At 35.2% G+C, this 17,320-nt stretch overlaps 1 protein-coding gene across 3 annotated transcripts; it reads right to left on the reverse strand.

The window, feature by feature from the left end:
• Positions 1-1,939: 1,939 nt before the first annotated feature.
• On the reverse strand, positions 1,940-15,030 carry LOC122399553 (PI-PLC X domain-containing protein 1-like). 3 transcript variants are annotated; one of them, XM_043400314.1, is made up of 7 exons: positions 14,633-15,030; positions 12,704-12,829; positions 10,037-10,207; positions 9,276-9,507; positions 5,289-5,642; positions 3,967-4,154; positions 1,940-2,495 (listed from the first exon to the last, which is right to left on the reverse strand). In XM_043400314.1, exons 2-7 carry the CDS (start codon positions 12,753-12,755, stop codon positions 2,149-2,151), a joined length of 1,344 nt encoding a protein of 447 aa, XP_043256249.1. In that variant the 5' UTR covers positions 12,756-12,829; positions 14,633-15,030; the 3' UTR covers positions 1,940-2,148. The 3 variants fall into 3 exon arrangements, with proteins under 3 accessions (XP_043256249.1, XP_043256247.1, XP_043256248.1); XM_043400312.1 differs by having other exon boundaries at positions 10,034-10,207; XM_043400313.1 differs by lacking the exon at positions 14,633-15,030 and adding an exon at positions 14,543-14,567 and having other exon boundaries at positions 10,034-10,207.
• Between the last annotated feature and the right edge of the window lie 2,290 nt (positions 15,031-17,320).

Consider the following 17,320-nt stretch of genomic DNA (forward strand, 5'->3'; position numbering starts at 1 on the left):
CTTTCGCAACTTCTCAAATTCATCGAAGATCAAATAGTACCATATTTTATGAATTCAAACTCGATCAGGAATTACTCAAATAGTTTACCACAAACACTCGAATGAAATACGAATATTGCTATTTAAATACAGAAGTGTTTGTACATTTAAGTATTCATACATTTTTACTACGTACTATAATATAAATAGTATTATTCGAAGATGCTTCGTAATGAAAGTTGAAAATAGGAAAGTTTTACTGATCATTTTAGTCTTTAATATTTTATGAAATCTATGAATTAAATTATCGAAAGTTGTTTATATCATTAAATTATATTTTTACTTTTGTATAATTTCTGAATCTGTAAATCTCTTTTCACGATCGAAAACCTGTTTAAACATTAGAATAGCCAATAATATCCGAATAATAATGAAATTTTAATCGCTGAGGTGTTCGGATATTCGACAAACAAATAATTGGCCAAGAAGTTTCAGTCGATTATTTCTATAAGAATCACTAAAATGAAATAATATTTTTATTGGATACAAATAGACTTACACCGCTGTAGGATCGAATGCATTTGTAATTTCATCTGAAAGCAATATCTGAAACCTCTATGCACATATCTATACAAGATGTCCGATAAGCGGTGGTATAAGCACTAATGTGGTTCTTCGTCAAAAAGTGAATCGAAAATATAAAATAAAATTTTTCCATTCGAGGATTAGTTTTCAAGGAAAATAACTTTGAAAATTTTTGGGGCACGCGCCGGGTCGCCTCGATAGAACGGACTTTATCGCAGCATTCTGGTCCTTTGAATTGAGAAAAAAAATAATGTAAAGCAATATTATTTGTATTGGACAGTTAAAGTAAATTATTATAACGTTTGAACGATTAAAAGTGTAAAATATTGAGTTAAAGAAGGTTTGTTAAAACTTATTAAAAAGAGTACGATTATGTGTGAACCAAATTGGACAACATTTTGAGGAATATTGTAGGTGTAAATGCTATAAAAAGTAAATTAATAAAAGAGTCTGTTTCGAAAGTGAACATTCAATTTTTTGTGTAACTTTGAATACTGATTAAAATTAATTCGAACAGAAAGTTACATAAGATATAAAGAAATCTGGTAAATCAATTTATCCTGGTGCACCATTCTCGATTTTGCATGAAAAAATTTTATTCTACATTTTCGATTCATTTTTTCATCTAGAATCGCCATGTTACTGTTTGTACCACCGATTACACCCGTATAGGACACCCTGTATATTCGATCATTGTTTAGTATTGGGGGAAATGGTCACATCTACTAAACTCTGACCTACTTCTATTAAAATGTAAATGAAATTTTAGCACTATGACGCATAAATCTGTTCCTTTGGTAGTTATTTAAATAAGGTGTTTTTAAGCTCATTTTGCTTTTTATTTTTCACTAATCACCTTTCCAGTTCTACACAATAGTCACAGTGATTCTTAATTTTCTAGTCAGTGACTTCCTTTTAGGCCACAAATCACTGTGGCTAATGAATCTCGAGTTTTAAATACTCAAAGTAAACTACCTTTGTATTTTAGCGCGACCAAGTCTCCATCACGGTAGAACATGCTTCTAAACAGCTTCAGGGATTCATAGATCTCTTTCAAATTAGTAAAACAAAGTAACAACATAGATTCGCAGAGTGGTGAACAATTGAACTTCGATCAATCGTTGGTGATTAGTAGACTGCGGATCTTTATGCAAATTCACATTTTTATTAACAGAATTAATGAAATGGAAGCTTCGCAGAGGGCTGTCTCGACCCCTAAATATAATAATTTGTACCTTACTTTAACACATTACCGACCGATAGCCTATTAATCGACTTTTTTACCGGCCAACACTTACCGACCGATAGCGTATTAATCAACTTCTTTACCGACCAACGCTTACCGACCGATAGTCGATTAATCAACCGCTACCGGTCGGTAAAGTGTTAAGTATTTCTTATATTTTTGCATATTAAATGCATTCTGTAGTTTTTTGAGGATTCAAATTTCCCATAAATGCATAAACATCCGCGGTCTAGTGATTAGAATTCGGCGAATCTTCTATACAAGACAGCAACAGGATACAGGGCCAAGCTTCCGAACAAATCATCTTTTTCATCAGAGCTCCTTTATCGTCGACGAATCTAATTAAAATACAATCTCTTCTTGATATTCGCCTCTATCGACACGTCGATCAGACTGTTCCCGAGGAAAAAGTCCGTGGCTACTATGTTGGTCTCGTTCCACCACTCCTCCTGGAACTTCAGCGTCAGATTCCTGTTCACGGAATCTGCCATCTCCCGCAGTCCACCGGATAGATTAAAGAGCATGTTCTGAAAATGTGGCGTCAGTTCCGCCATCAACGCCCACAATGGGTTCTGGCTGAACCTTTTCGGTCCTATGATCACGTCTTCCAAATACTTGAACAGGCCCTCTACCGTCTGTTGATTGCCCCAGGCTTGGGACATCGCAGGCCAGAGCCAGTAATACTCTGAAAGGAATCATTGTGTAATCAACACTATTTTGACCAAAGGTGTCAAAAGACTTTTTAAAATTTTAACTTGATATTAGTTTCTGAATGTAATCATTTTTTTTTTCTATATAATAACATTTACAGTTATTTGCATCATGCAAATTCAAGGTGTCCAAGGACTTGAAATAGGTTGAAATAGGTGTGCATAAAATCGTGATAGAAATAGTGTTAATCCTTTGCATTCCTATGTCGAGTGTGATTCGACATCAATTTTTATCTCAGGAACTCCTTTGTCAAGCCTCACTCGACATTTTTTCAAGTCCAAACCAAAGAGATATCTTGAAAGTTACAAAATGCAACAACAGTGTAAATAAAACAGATATTTTAACAGGTAAATTTCAAATAAAACACTTAACACTTTACCGACCGATAGCCTATTAATCGACTGTTTTACCGGCCAACGCTTACCGACCGATAGCCTATTAATCAACTGTTTTATCGGTCGACGTTTACCGACCGATAGCCGATTAATCAACCGCTACCGGTCGGTAAAGTGTTAAAAGCGTTGGGAGCTGCTGGTAACAAAATTGAAATATAATTCGGAGTGCAAAGGGTTAAGCTAAAGCAGAGAAAGTGTCAAATGTTGAGGAACAAGGTGCAAGAATAGTAGTCCACCTTGCATATTATACTTCATGAAATTCATCAAATCTACTTCAACCCTTTGACGAACAGAACATGTGTAGCCAATATAAATTATTAAACACGTTTTTTTCTGAGAAATAAAACATTCTTTAAATAGTAAAGTAGATACGTTGAAAACATATGTCAAGAATTTCGTATTAATTTTTATAATGGAACAGAGTAAATTTGAAATATAGTTGCAAGAATTTAATGAGGTAATACATTAACCCAGTACTTCGAAGGATTAAAATATCATGTACATATATCACTGCTCAAAAGTTTGGGGCACCACTCTATCTTTAAAACAAATGAGCCTTTTTTTTGTACATACACGAACTTTTTACTGAAAATATTATCTTTATACATATATTAATTTGGCGTTGCTTAAGTGTAATTCCGGATGAATAATTGTAATTAGAAAGTTATCGTGTATACTTTGGGAAAAAGAATTAAGTTTTGTTATATTACCCAAATATCTTTAAAAGTGTTGATGATGTCGAAAAAATTTTGAAACAAAAATTAAATGGTTTTGATAATTCTTTCTTTATAAATTTTTTTTTTAAAAGAATCATTTTTAATAAATCATTGGGTGTAACTAGTAATTTCCTGTGGAAAACTATTAACCAATTCATGATGAAAAATAATTAGTCTAGAAGATATTGGAGCATTAAAGCTTCCAAAACAAGGCTTTACAGTTTTCTATTTTGAAAATAGAAAAATTGTAAAAATTTTAGTATATTTGCAAGTGTGGAAATAAGAACAAACCATCTGAAATGGCGAATAGATTGAAACTTAGCTATAAATTTACCATTAACGGTGTGTTTATCGCCGTAGCAGATTATCAAACGTTTCCCATCGGTCCAAATATCATTCAAGGTTGGACCAAGACCTTCGACCCCCATGTCAGGTTTTAGAATCAGTCCTTTGAATTCACGATTAAGAATTCTGACCAATCGTCGATGCCTACACAGCCTTCCCTCGAATCCCACTGGAAATCTAAACACAAAATCAATTAATATTAAATTACACTTTAATTTTCCAATAACAATTGTATTTATATGTATATCAATGAGAATTTGCAACCAATTTATTTAATTCTCATGAAATGCAATGTATATCGACATAAACATCGATCCAGAAATAGACAACATTCTATTCCAATAATTTATACAATTTGTAGATGGCGAATGAGAACACCGTATAACAATTAATTCACAATAATAATTTAATTTTATATAATAATTGAAATTTAAAGGTTATATTTCCCAACATTTAGAAAGGAGTTTTTTTTAAAGAAAAAAGAAAAATTCTACGCCTGAAATAAACGAAGAAAAATATATGACGTATGTTCATATTCAATGGTTCAAAAAGTCAATTTTTAAATAAAAGTTTTTTGAATTACAAACGTCTAAAAATGTGTTTTTGACATGTACTGTCGGAATTTGTAAACGTGACGAAGTTGTAGCAGATTTTTAACAAATCTATTCTAATGAATCGCGATCCATAGAAAAAAATACATTATTAATTTCAAATTTCAATTATATTAATAGACGCGGCGATTATATTCATTAAAAATCCGAAATTTTTCAACAAAAATATTAAACGAGTACATAAACTGCCATTTTGTGAATGGAAAATGTGAATTTAATGGGACAGGAATTCTACATATACGAAAAATTCAGTGTTAATTTATATTCTTCATATATCATTCTAATACGAGCAATAACTACTCTAAAATATAGATTAATATAGATTAAGATTGTCATGCACTAATTATGTCTAAACTGAGTCGAACATCCACAATTAAATGGCAACCCTGTAAACAAGTTTGTTAAATACACAACTAAAAATAATTAACGATTTTACGAACACATGAAACAATTACATACAAAATGCATACTTAAATTTTCGAAACATGAATTCATGAAAAATGATATTCCAAAAGAAAATACCCTCCAAAATAGAAAACAATTATATATTCATATTAATCGCTTCTTTATTATTCTGCTTGTTCGCTGATATTCGATTTAAATAATTCGTAACCACTTGTCCCACAATCGGGGCGACGCATTCCCAACGTTATTGATTTGCAAATTGACAGCATTATATTATTCTGTATCGTCGAATTACCTGTGGAAGTCCATGATGACGACCTCTCCCCTAGCAACGTTCAAAAAGTTTCTCACGTCTTTGATAACAGCGGACAACGGGGTGATTCGAAATATATCGTGGTTGACCCAGAATCTGCTTATTTGGTTGTTTTCCTCAGCGTTGGTGGTCCCATTCGGATTGGATGGATAATAACCCACCCTGATGTCCAGATACCTGATACCGTGCACCAGCTGCGTCCATACGTCACGGTCCTGCGTTAATAAATATCGTTGATAGGCCAACCTTCTCGACAGGTCTCCATGTTTGTAGCATCCTGAATTGTGGGTCCCGGGAATCATCAAGCTTCCAATCGGTAGCCTTCCTAATAGCTTTCTGAGAGGAAAGGAAAAGCAAATAAAACGCGTTTAAACATTTTTAAAAAGAATCAGGGGAAATATAAAGATAAGGTTAACTTCAAAAGTAATTCATAGAGCTCAATTAGCGAATAAAAATGTTGGATTCGCTCGTGAACTAGCTTTTGCCCACGGCTTTGCTCTTAATTCAAAAAATTTGTTGATAGATTCTAATTTATAAACGAATTTACGAATGAAACGTACATAGAAGTTTATGAATCGATCGAAAATTTGATCGTGAATAAAATTTACCCAACTCTGCAGCTGATGCACTAACAATGTTTTGTATGCTCGTTGTTTGCTGCTTTTGAATTGCTATATCAATGGTTTATGACGATCAAGATGGCATCAAAGACGTAAAATTTTCTTATCAACAGTAAACACTGAAGCAAATAATGATATAGTATTTTACAGGGTGTAAGAGCAAATGAAGCATATAACGAAGCATTCCCACTCACTGACAAGGGGACAGGCTCGATTGTGTCACTTCGATTTTTAAAATTTTTTATACCATAATAGAATATATATTTCTAATCGCACGTGTGAAATTTTAGCTGCAAATACTTGATTATTTTAGAAATATAATTAAAGTTGCATACCTAGCGATGTTCTATATATGCAGGATGTTCGACATACATTCGAAAAAAATCTAATAGGAGATTCTAGAGGCCAAAATAAGACGAAAATCAAGAATACTAATTTGTTGATTGAGGCTTTGTTACAAAGTTATTAACGTTTAAAGTTCTGCATGGAGAACGGGAATCTGCGAGCAGCTGCGCGCGCACGACAGTGGTTCTCAGTTTGGTGTTCTTTGATTTTCGTCTTGTTTTGGCCCATAGAACCTCCCATTACAATTTTCCCCAGAGGTGGTCGTCTAATTATGTACATTAATTAGTATATTTATACAAAATGTTAGAACGATTATAATATAATAAGTTAAAACTTATATGTTAATTTTAAGAGTTACACTTATATCGCGTATTAAGGTTTTAAACCTATCTTTCGTTTTAATATTATATATTAAAATTTTCAAACATTCTTTAACTTTTACTAACTTGTTTACAAATATCGATAGACTTCTAGAATTATCAAGAATGACTTTATCTAAGCTTACCCATAATCTTATCTAAACTTTATTATTCACATATAATATTATAATTAAGTAATAATACAAAATCATGTTGATCTAAATAATCAAGTTTCCTTGGATAATCAAGATTACTTAAACAATCAAAAACATAATTTGATTTAAACAATCCAATTTAAATACTGTTCAACAATATGTGATGTTTGAGTTATTTCGATACCAGAAAAAATGTCAACAAATACAATATGTATGCACATTATGGCAATGATTGGAAATACCTACTTGTCAGTATTAATAAATACGTTACTGGATTGATTTCATTACTGATGACACGAATTCTAGAATGTTTACGATTACCAAACGTTTCTTGTAAGTGAGAACCACTATGTTTTGTAATTGAGAACCACTAGGACCAACCTGATGCTTAGCTGTTCTACAGGCGAAACTTTACACGTTAATAACTTTTTAACGAAGTCTCAATCAACAAATTAGTATTCTTGATTTTCGTCTTGTTTTGGCCCATAGAACCTCCCATTACAATTTTTCCCAGGGGTGGCCAAACACCCTGTATACTAATTATACACATTAATTAGTATATTTATACAAAATATTAGAATGACTATAATATAATAAGTTAAAAACTTATATGTTAATTTTAAGAGTTACACTTATATCGCGTATTAAGGTTTTAAACCTATCTTTCGTTTTAATATTATATATTAAAATTTTCAAACATTCTTTAACTTTTACTAACTTGTTTACAAATATCGATAGACTTCTAGAATTATCAAGAATGACTTTATCTAAGCTTACCCATAATCTTATCTAAACTTTATTATTCACATATAATATTATAATTAAGTAATAATACAAAATCATGTTGATCTAAATAATCAAGTTTCCTTGGATAATCAAGATTACTTAAACAATCAAAAACATAATTTGATTTAAACAATCCAATTTAAATACTGTTCAACAATATGTGATGTTTGAGTTATTTCGATACCAGAAAAAATGTCAACAAATACAATATGTATGCACATTATGGCAATGATTGGAAATACCTACTTGTCAGTATTAATAAATACGTTACTGGATTGATTTCATTACTGATGACACGAATTCTAGAATGTTTACGATTACCAAACGTTTCTTGTAAGTGAGAACCACTATGTTTTGTAATTGAGAACCACTAGGACCAACCTGATGCTTAGCTGTTCTACAGGCGAAACTTTACACGTTAATAACTTTTTAACGAAGTCTCAATCAACAAATTAGTATTCATGATTTTCATCTTATTTTAGTCTCTAGAATCTCCCATTAAAATTTTTCCAAATCAATGCCAAATATCCTGTATAAAGTTATTATAAGTCACGCAATATGCCACATTGTTGTCGCAATTTTTACGACCAAACACCCATTTAATTAATTGTATCTTCAAAACTATCAAATATCCACAGCTAATCTTCCATATATCATTAGAAATGTGTGTTCTATTAACCAACAAATCGTCGTTAAAATCGAAATGGTACAGTTAAAGTCCTTCCCTTGTAAATTACGCCCAAACATTTGAAAACTACGAAGAGATTCTGCACGATACTGCCCAACCAACGTGAAATAGAACCAGTGATTACACAAATAAAAAAATATCTTTGGAAATTGCTTCTCCATCCAACGATTTGTTCTCAGAACTTAATTAACCCGTGTGAGGTAGCTGTTATCCTGACTTGAAGGCGCTAAGTATAGCGGTGAGCCGATGTATTAGGAAGATAAACTTCAGGAAGGAATTAATTAGCATTCACGACCTTCTCAAACGCTGACAAGCAATTAAAGATCACCGAGGAGACTATATTAAAGGATTGTGAAAACATTTATGAAACTAAATAAATTATTTGTGCATTACTTTTGAAGTGACATAATAAAAAAAAATGGTCGAAAAAAATCTTACTCAGGTTGGTAAAAACTAGTCATATAACAGATGTATATCACTATTTGTTTAAAACAATGTAGGAGACCTTTTTTTTGCATAATATTCGCCTGAGACTTGGGGCATTAAAATAGGAAAAAGAATTTATAATAAAATGAAATCAATCTTTTGCAAACATTCGATATCGTGTGTTTGAAACTTGAACGTTTAAAATTTTATGACAACAAAAAGACAGAGTACTTCAGTATAGTGATAGAAACTAAACTCTGATAAAGAAATGTTATCCACATAATTCTACGTTAAAAATATTTTTTCGTTCCTCAACTAGCAGTTGCACTCAATAAACAAAATTTTAGAAAATTTGTTTAGTAAATAAAAAAGCATTACGTATACGTGACAACGGCCGCCAAAGTGTTAACAAAGAATTTATGAAGTTTTTGTTACATAATCCTTTAGAGTTATTTTTACTTGCAGAAGACAGTGCTGAAATGTGTACGGAAAAATGCGGAACACCTTGTATATCGGCTTTAAATTGAAACAGTTATAAATCCCGGAACCGATACCATAACTGTTTCTAACCCCTGGTACAAATTAGTTACCTTAAATCGTACATCCATGTCGGCCATATCCGCAAACAGGAACTGGTGAGGATTTCGCCATCCTTGTAAAGTGCAGCATAATGTTTCAAACAATGAGGACCAGGATGCGTGGCGCCATCCTTGGTGTCCCATCCACCAGGAAGTGGTGGGTGACCAACTGTGATGTTCGTTCGATAATAGCCCCGAGGGAATTGCAACGAAGTCAAAACCAACTTGGGCTTGAGCTTCGTATCTGAAATCACAACGTCATGGCGTCGGTGGTTGCGTCGACTGGTACCGTTTTAATAACAAACACCATCTTTCAAGATGATGCAAGTCGATTTCTTTCCCCATTTTCTTAAATTTTAACAAGCAACATAAAAGTAGACTGGGATGAAGCTTTGGTTCAGATCTTTCAAACAACATAAAATCAAGATTCTGAAGAATTGTAATATTTGCTTATCTTTCTTCTGTAAAATTTACACTTTTTTAGTTGTGTCGCTCCTTTTGCTACTGTATCACGCATAGAGATCGAAATTTATTGCAACGATAGACGGAATGTGTTGGAAAGAACAGAATTCATGGAAGCTACGATCAATAGACACCGATGGAACTTGACTTAATCTCTAAAACATGAGTTACAACGTTCGTATACGAGTAAACACATATTTTTGTAAGAAAAGAATTTATTAAAGCTGCGATCGATCGATAACGAATGGATTTTAATCCTTAAAACATGAAAATTTAAGGATTAAGAAGAATTAAAGAAGACTTATTACCACGCTCTGGATCAGTATTAAACACCTTGATGGTATCCGGGTATCCTGTATCAGATGGACAATCGATATCCCAATTCACTTCAAGCTCAGTGTCGACCACTTTGTCACTGGCAGCGATCGGTTTCCACAAGGAGGAAACTGTCAGCCATACTCTTCCGCACTTCGCTGCCAACGCTGAAATCACAAACATTATGCTCATGAATAGGGTATCGAAGTATAATCCGTGCTAGTTTGTTAAATTTATAACGATACATCGAGGATGACCCACGATAAATTGTGAGTGACCCACAGTAAACGTTATGTTAAGACTAAACGATAAGACTAAAGTGACCCACGATACACTGTGAACGGTCCACGATATATCTCGAGTGAGCCACGATAAATGTAATGTAACCCACGTGCTATTTTGTTAAGTCTATAACGTTACATCGAGGATGACCCACGATAAGCTGTGAGTGACCCACAGTAAACGTTGTGTCATCCACGATAAGACTAAAGTGACCCACGGTACACTGTGAACGGTCCACGATATATCTCGAGTGAGCCACGATACATTTTATGTGACGCATGGTAAAGTAGAAGTGGCCCACGTTATATTACGAATGGTCCACGACAAAGTTGCAATGACCCACGATAAATTTTATGTGGCTCATGGTAAAGTACAAGTGGCCCACGTCACATTACGAATGGTCCACGACAAAATTGTAATGACTCACGATAAATTTTATGTGACTCACGGTAAAATAAAAGTGTCCCACGGTACACTGTGAAGGGTCCACGGCAAAATTGTAATGACCCAAGATAAATTTTATGTGACTCATGGTAAAGTGCAAGTGGTCCACGTTACATTACGAATGGTCCACGACAAAATTGTAATGACCCACGACAAATTTTATGCTACTCACGGTAAAGTGCAAGTGACCCACGGTCCACGACAAAATTGTAATGACCCACGATAAATTTTATGTGACTCACGGTAAAGTGCAAGTGACCCACGGTCCACGACAAAATTGTAGTGACCCACAGTAAACGTTGTGTCATCCACGATAAGACTAAAGTGACCCACGATACACTGTGAACGGTCCACGATATATCTCGAGTGAGCCACGATAAATTTTATGTGACTCATGGTAAAGTATACGTGGCCCACGTTATATTTCGAATGGTCCACGACAAAATTGTAATGACCCACGATAAATTTGGTGACTCACGGCAAAGTAAAAGTGGCCCACGTTACATTACGAATGGTCCACAACAAAGTCGCAATTACCCACGATAAATTTCATGTGACTCACGGCAAAGTAAAAGTGGCCCACGGTACACTGTGAACGGTCCATGATAAATTTTATGCGAATCATGGTAAAGTGCAAGTAGCCCACGTTACATTACGAATGGTCCACGACAAAATTGTAATGAACCACGACAAATTTCATGTGACTCACGGTAAAGTGCAAGTGGCCCACGTTCCACGACAAAATTGCAATGGCCCACGATAAATTTTATGTGACTCACGGTAAAGTGCAAGTGGCCCACGGTCCACGACAAAATTGTAATGCCCCACGATAAATTTTATGTGGCTCACGGTAAAGTGCAAGTGGCCCACGGTCCACGACAAAATTGTAATGACCCACGGTAAATTTTATGTGACTCACGATAAAGTGCAAGTGACCCACGGCCCACGACAAAATTGTAGTGACCCAGGATAAATTTTATGTGACCCACGGTAAAGTAAAAGTGGCCCACTGTACACTGTGATCGGTCCACAACAAAATTGTAATGACCCACGATAAATTTCATGTGACTCACGGTAAAGTAAAAGTGGCCCACGGTACACTGTGAACGGTCCATGATAAATTTTATGCGAATCATGGTAAAGTGCAAGTAGCCCACGTTACATTACGAATGGTCCACGACAAAATTGTAATGAACCACGACAAATTTGATGTGACTCACGGTAAAGTGCAAGTGGCCCACGTTCCACGACAAAATTGCAATGGCCCACGATAAATTTTATGTGACTCACGGTAAAGTGCAAGTGGCCCACGGTCCACGACAAAATTGTAGTGACCCACGATAAATTTCATGCGACTCACGGTAAAGTGCAAGTGGCCCACGGTCCACGACAAAATTGTAATGCCCCACGATAAATTTTATGTGGCTCACGGTAAAGTGCAAGTGGCCCACGGTCCACGACAAAATTGTAATGACCCACGGTAAATTTTATGTGACTCACGATAAAGTGCAAGTGACCCACGGCCCACGACAAAATTGTAGTGACCCAGGATAAATTTTATGTGACCCACGGTAAAGTAAAAGTGGCCCACTGTACACTGTGATCGGTCCACAACAAAATTGTAATGACCCACGATAAATTTTATGTGACTCACGGTAAAGTAAAAGTGGCCCACGGTACACTGTGGACGGCCCATGATCAATTTTATGTGACTCATGGTAAAGTGCAAGTGGCCCACGGTACATTACGAATGGTCCACGACAAAATTGCAATGACCCACGATAAATTTCATGCGACTCACGGTAAAGTGCAAGTGACCCACGGTCTACGACAAAATTGTAATGGCCCACGATAAATTTTATGTGACCCACGGTAAAGTACAAGTGGCCCACGTTACATTACGAATGGTTCGCGATAAATTTCATAATCGCGCTCACCGATGTCGCAAAACAAGTGCAGAAGCAGGAAAATTATTGCCTTCAACATCATCGAAGAATGTTGCTTTATGGATCTTCTCTGAACGGGCCGTGTTCAGATATTCCACATCAGAAAATGGCGTATACCTGAAATAGTCAAAAAGAGTTTTCATCGTTAAAAGAATTAGCTTCCGATAGAAATTAATACAACTATAACGGGGAAGCTGGTCTTCACAGAGTTGGAGTCTCGTAATGTGTTCGAAAAATACCAAAATACCATACTTTTGGGAATTTATTTTTTACGAGGAACATTAGATCGCTCTTCGATTTTGTTGTGATACTTAAAAACTAAGTGACACGTGTTTTTGTATATCTGTAGATATGTATGCGCTTTAACACTAGAACTACCGACAATTATAGTGTGTTTATTTGTAATTTTGTACCAAAGAAATTGAAACGATAGATACGCGAAGAAATATATAATGCAATGGAAATAAGTGTTTATATATTCTCTTATAGAAAATTACGATAAATTTTTTCAAAAATTTAGTCGAGTAAATTTTTCACAAGTTTTATTAGAAATTACGAATGGGTCATTTTGACTGCTTTGGTAGTTCTAGTGTTAAAGGGTTGAAGCCTACCCTTAAAGATTAATGCGTAACAAAATATCGAACCGGAATTGAAATAGGAGAAATGTCTGACATAATCTTTCCAGATTAGACTTTGCATTTCGTAAATGTTCCTTAATTTTATATGAAGTTGAGGGATGCTCAGAAGTTGGGGTAGTTATTTGCTCAAGTAATGGAAGTCATTAAAATTTCAACGCCTCATTTTTCAAAATTATTTAAGTTGTACAATCATTGTACGTTGACTTTTGCAAAACAGATATATGAAATGGCTAAATAATTATAAATATAAAATTTCGATTAAACAAATATTTTAAGATATTGTATAATTATGACCAATCATTCTTCCAAAATCTGACTTTATTTTCTCATTTCAAAAAAAGTACGTTTGGCTACGATAATCCTTTTCTTTCATTCCAAATATCAAATAGTCCCAAAATAATGTAATTGCCTTAAAAATACATTGTGAGATGAAAAGTTTTTCGTGACTAAAAATGATTGGGAGACGTTGATCTCAGATCTAGACGTTTTTTAAATTTTATATGTTAAAATATGTTTGTAAATTACTAGATTAAGATTTAAAAAATTGGCAAAAGTACAGAAATTGTAATGTAACCATATACATACAAATATAAATTTTAACTCTTGGTGCACGCAAAGCGCTTGTTTCTAAGATTCGTGTATTTAAATTATTTAAATTGAACTATCTCCTAAACAAGTATAATTGCATAGAAAAGTATATAATTCCATTTAAAAAACCAAAATTGACCTTCATATATCCTTTTAAGGCACATTAAATTGAAATATCTCCTAAGCTACTTGCTTTTCGACATACATAGGTCAGTACTTTTTTATAAAGAATGTCTAGCTGCATTGTTTGATGCATGATAAAGTACCTCATTCCATTTAAAAAAACAAAGTTGAAAAAATTAATAACACAAGAATATGCCCAACTCGATATCATTTAAGCTCCCTATAAAACATTTTTCGCTACCTGCCACAATACCGAGGAAATCAACCTGGCAAAATCATCTGAAACACCCTGTATATTGTGTTAAATAACACATAAAAATTTGATAATAATTGCAAACCTTCAACAAAACTTTTTAGCCCGTCAAAGTGACCTGTCATCGGAACAACGAACGAACATGTTTCACGCGTAACTAAATAATACAACCACAAAGCGAAACATACTCTATAGAGTCCAAATATTACCGTTGCGCGTTCTACATACCAATGTTAGTGTTTATCAGGCGGACCCCACCGGAGCAATCATGTCACGTTTGTTCGCCGCGGTATCGAAGGGTTGACAATAGTTAGTTACCGATCGCTGCTGCTGATCGTGGTCAATGTCACTTCATTCGCCAGAGAAACCCAGAGGATTCGGACGTGTACGGCTGCCTAAACGACGAGTTCAAAACTGGCGCGCTCCAGGTACCGGTTCCGATTGCAGTCGATCGCTAGGAGTCCCCACGGGAGTACTGGTTCTCCTTGGTCGAGAGCCGATCAAGTATTCGGTGCAGCTCGATTTACCGTTCCACGGAACCGTCGCTGGGCGCTTCTCCGCGACAACGTGACTTCAAACCGATCAGGAACCGTCCGTTCGTGAGGACATGGCTGGTGTCCGCGCGTCCGGTCGAGAGGAAGAATCGATCACGGCGAGGAACGACGGGAGCAGGATCGGATTCAGCGGTGGCCAAGCCGATCCCCAGCCGTCTGGAGACAGAGTCCGCTGACTGAACGATGAACAGCCGAACGGCCCGTAAACCGGACCAGTTTAATATAGAACCCACTCGCTTACGGGAGATTCAAGCGCATTGTGCCATCATCCTTCTATCACTTCCTCGGACACGTCAATTGCTCGATGGGGACCACACACGCGCGGCTGTCCTTCTCCGGCATTCGATCAAACACGCGGCGTTTTTCTCTGTCCGGCGTGCAGGTCATCCTATAGCCCGCGTCCACCACCGGGGGGTCAGACCCAGCCTGACCCGTTGCCATTAAACACCATTTCCTGCGTAATCTTGTGGAATATACACGGTGTTCGGATATATCATTTATCAATATCAGAGGGCCAAAATATGACGAAGGTCAAGAATGGTAATATTTCGATGGAGGCTTCGTTTAAAAGTTATTGAGAATTTAAGTTCCGCCTGAATTATGGCAATCTGCAGACAGCTGCGTGCGCACGGTAGGCTGGTCATAGTGGTTCACACTTACAAGGGGTCACGACCTGTCACCTGGGATTTGAAATTTGGTAGAAATGTAGGGGCTGATGTCCAAATGTAATCTGTGAAATACTGGACGTTTATGGCCAGCCATTTTTGAAAAACTTTAAAGTTTAAAATTTCAAAGTTGTCGGATCGAATTCGTTTTTTTTTTTAAATTGTAGGCCTCGACGAGGGGAACACAAAGTCCAAAACATTTTTGTGGTACCATCGATAGTTTAGCCAAAGATTTGAGTTTTTTGTAACGGGATAAATGCATATGTACTGTATAGTTGTACACTGAAATAAATGTTTGGAGGCTCATATAAGCATTAATTTTGTGAAAAGAAATGCAATAAATATATATGACATATGCAGTATGTTAAAAAAAATGACTTTAAAGTTTTAAATTTCGAAGTTGTCGGATCGAATTCGTTTTTTTTTTTTAAATTATAGGCTTCGACGAGGGGAACACAAAGTCCAATACATTTTTGTGGTACCATCGATAGTTTAGGCAATATTTGAGTTTTTTGTAACGGTTTTTTATAGTTGTACACTGAAATAAATATTTGGAGGCTCATATAAGCATTAATTTTATGAAAAGAAATGCAATAAATGTATATGACATATGCAGTATGTTTCGACATACGGTTTTATAAAAAGTTTTAAGGACCTCTAGTGATGAAACAAACTTCTATTTAGGTTTCACTCTTTTATCTATTTCCTAGGAATAATGTGCATTTGCATAAACATCTGTAGTCTGGTTATTGAATTTTCAAATGTGCTTTTTAAAGTCTACAAAGGAGTTTGATGATAAACGACATTTTCGTATCTCCTTGCGCTGACGGTGAACAATGTAACGAGGTTAGCAACTGACTTTGTTGAGAGCTGTAGGAGCATGTCTAGACTCGCTGTTAGGCGAGGTTCATGGGCAAAAATTCCAAGAATACAGCTCTACCATAAACTTCAGAATTTCGAACAGAGAGAAAGCATTGTCTGCGTGCTGTCAAAAACAAAGACAGTCTTCTTTTAACAGTCTTCTTCAATGGTCTCACTCCCACAATATACGTACCCCCTTCCAAATGTATCGAGCTAAGGGCTGTTTCTAAGGGAGGATGCGGCTTCAGAATTTTCTTTAATACATCGCGAAAGAAGAAAACTCATTTCGTGCTAGAACTCACTCAAAACCAGAATTTCGTATTACAACTGTTGTATTCCAGGGTGAGAAACGATTGTAATTTAATAAATACAATATATATAAAATGGGAGAAAAATCAAGACTACCAATTTGTTGATGAAGGCTAAAAAGTTATTAACGTTTAAAGTTCCACACATACTGAATTTTTTTATCGAAAGTGCACAGGATTTCGGGGGTATGTCTATTCATAAAAAATAATTGCAATTAACCCCCGCAACCGAAAATAATTTTTCCAGAACGATTTTAAATTTTTTAATTTCCTTTTTTAATAACTTAAAATTTCACCCATGCTCGAATTTTTTTCTAGAAAATGGGTAGGATTTCGGGGATATGACTATTCACCAAAAATTATTGGAATTGACCCCCGGAACTAACAATATTTTTTCCAGAATGATTCGAAACTTTTTAATTTCGTTTTTTAATAACTTAAAATTTCACCCATTCTCGAATTTATTTCTAGAAAATAGGTAGAATTTCGGGGGTATGACTATTCACCAAAAATTATTGGAATCGACCCCCGGAACTAACAATATTTTTTCCAGAATGATTTGAAACTTTTTAACTTCCTTTCTTAATAACTTAAAATTTCATTCATTCTCGAATTTTT

Source organism: Colletes gigas, unplaced genomic scaffold, assembly GCF_013123115.1.
Source record: "Colletes gigas isolate AHSC1104 unplaced genomic scaffold, ASM1312311v1 Colletes_gigas_Sc00014, whole genome shotgun sequence".
Classification (NCBI taxonomy): domain Eukaryota; kingdom Metazoa; phylum Arthropoda; class Insecta; order Hymenoptera; family Colletidae; genus Colletes; species Colletes gigas.

What these genes read in the sequence shown, in the direction of transcription:
- LOC122399553 (XM_043400312.1), bottom strand. Translation starts at nt 12,755, where the DNA reads ATGATGTTGAAGGCAATAATTTTCCTGCTTCTGCACTTGTTTTGCGAC. An exon ending in TAATACTGATCCAGAGCGTG is followed by an intron (nt 9,508 to 10,033) that starts GTAATAAGTCTT and finishes TTGTGATTTCAG; the next exon opens with ATACGAAGCTCAAGCCCAAG. An exon ending in CGATAAACACACCGTTAATG is followed by an intron (nt 2,496 to 3,966) that starts GTAAATTTATAG and finishes GATTCCTTTCAG; the next exon opens with AGTATTACTGGCTCTGGCCT.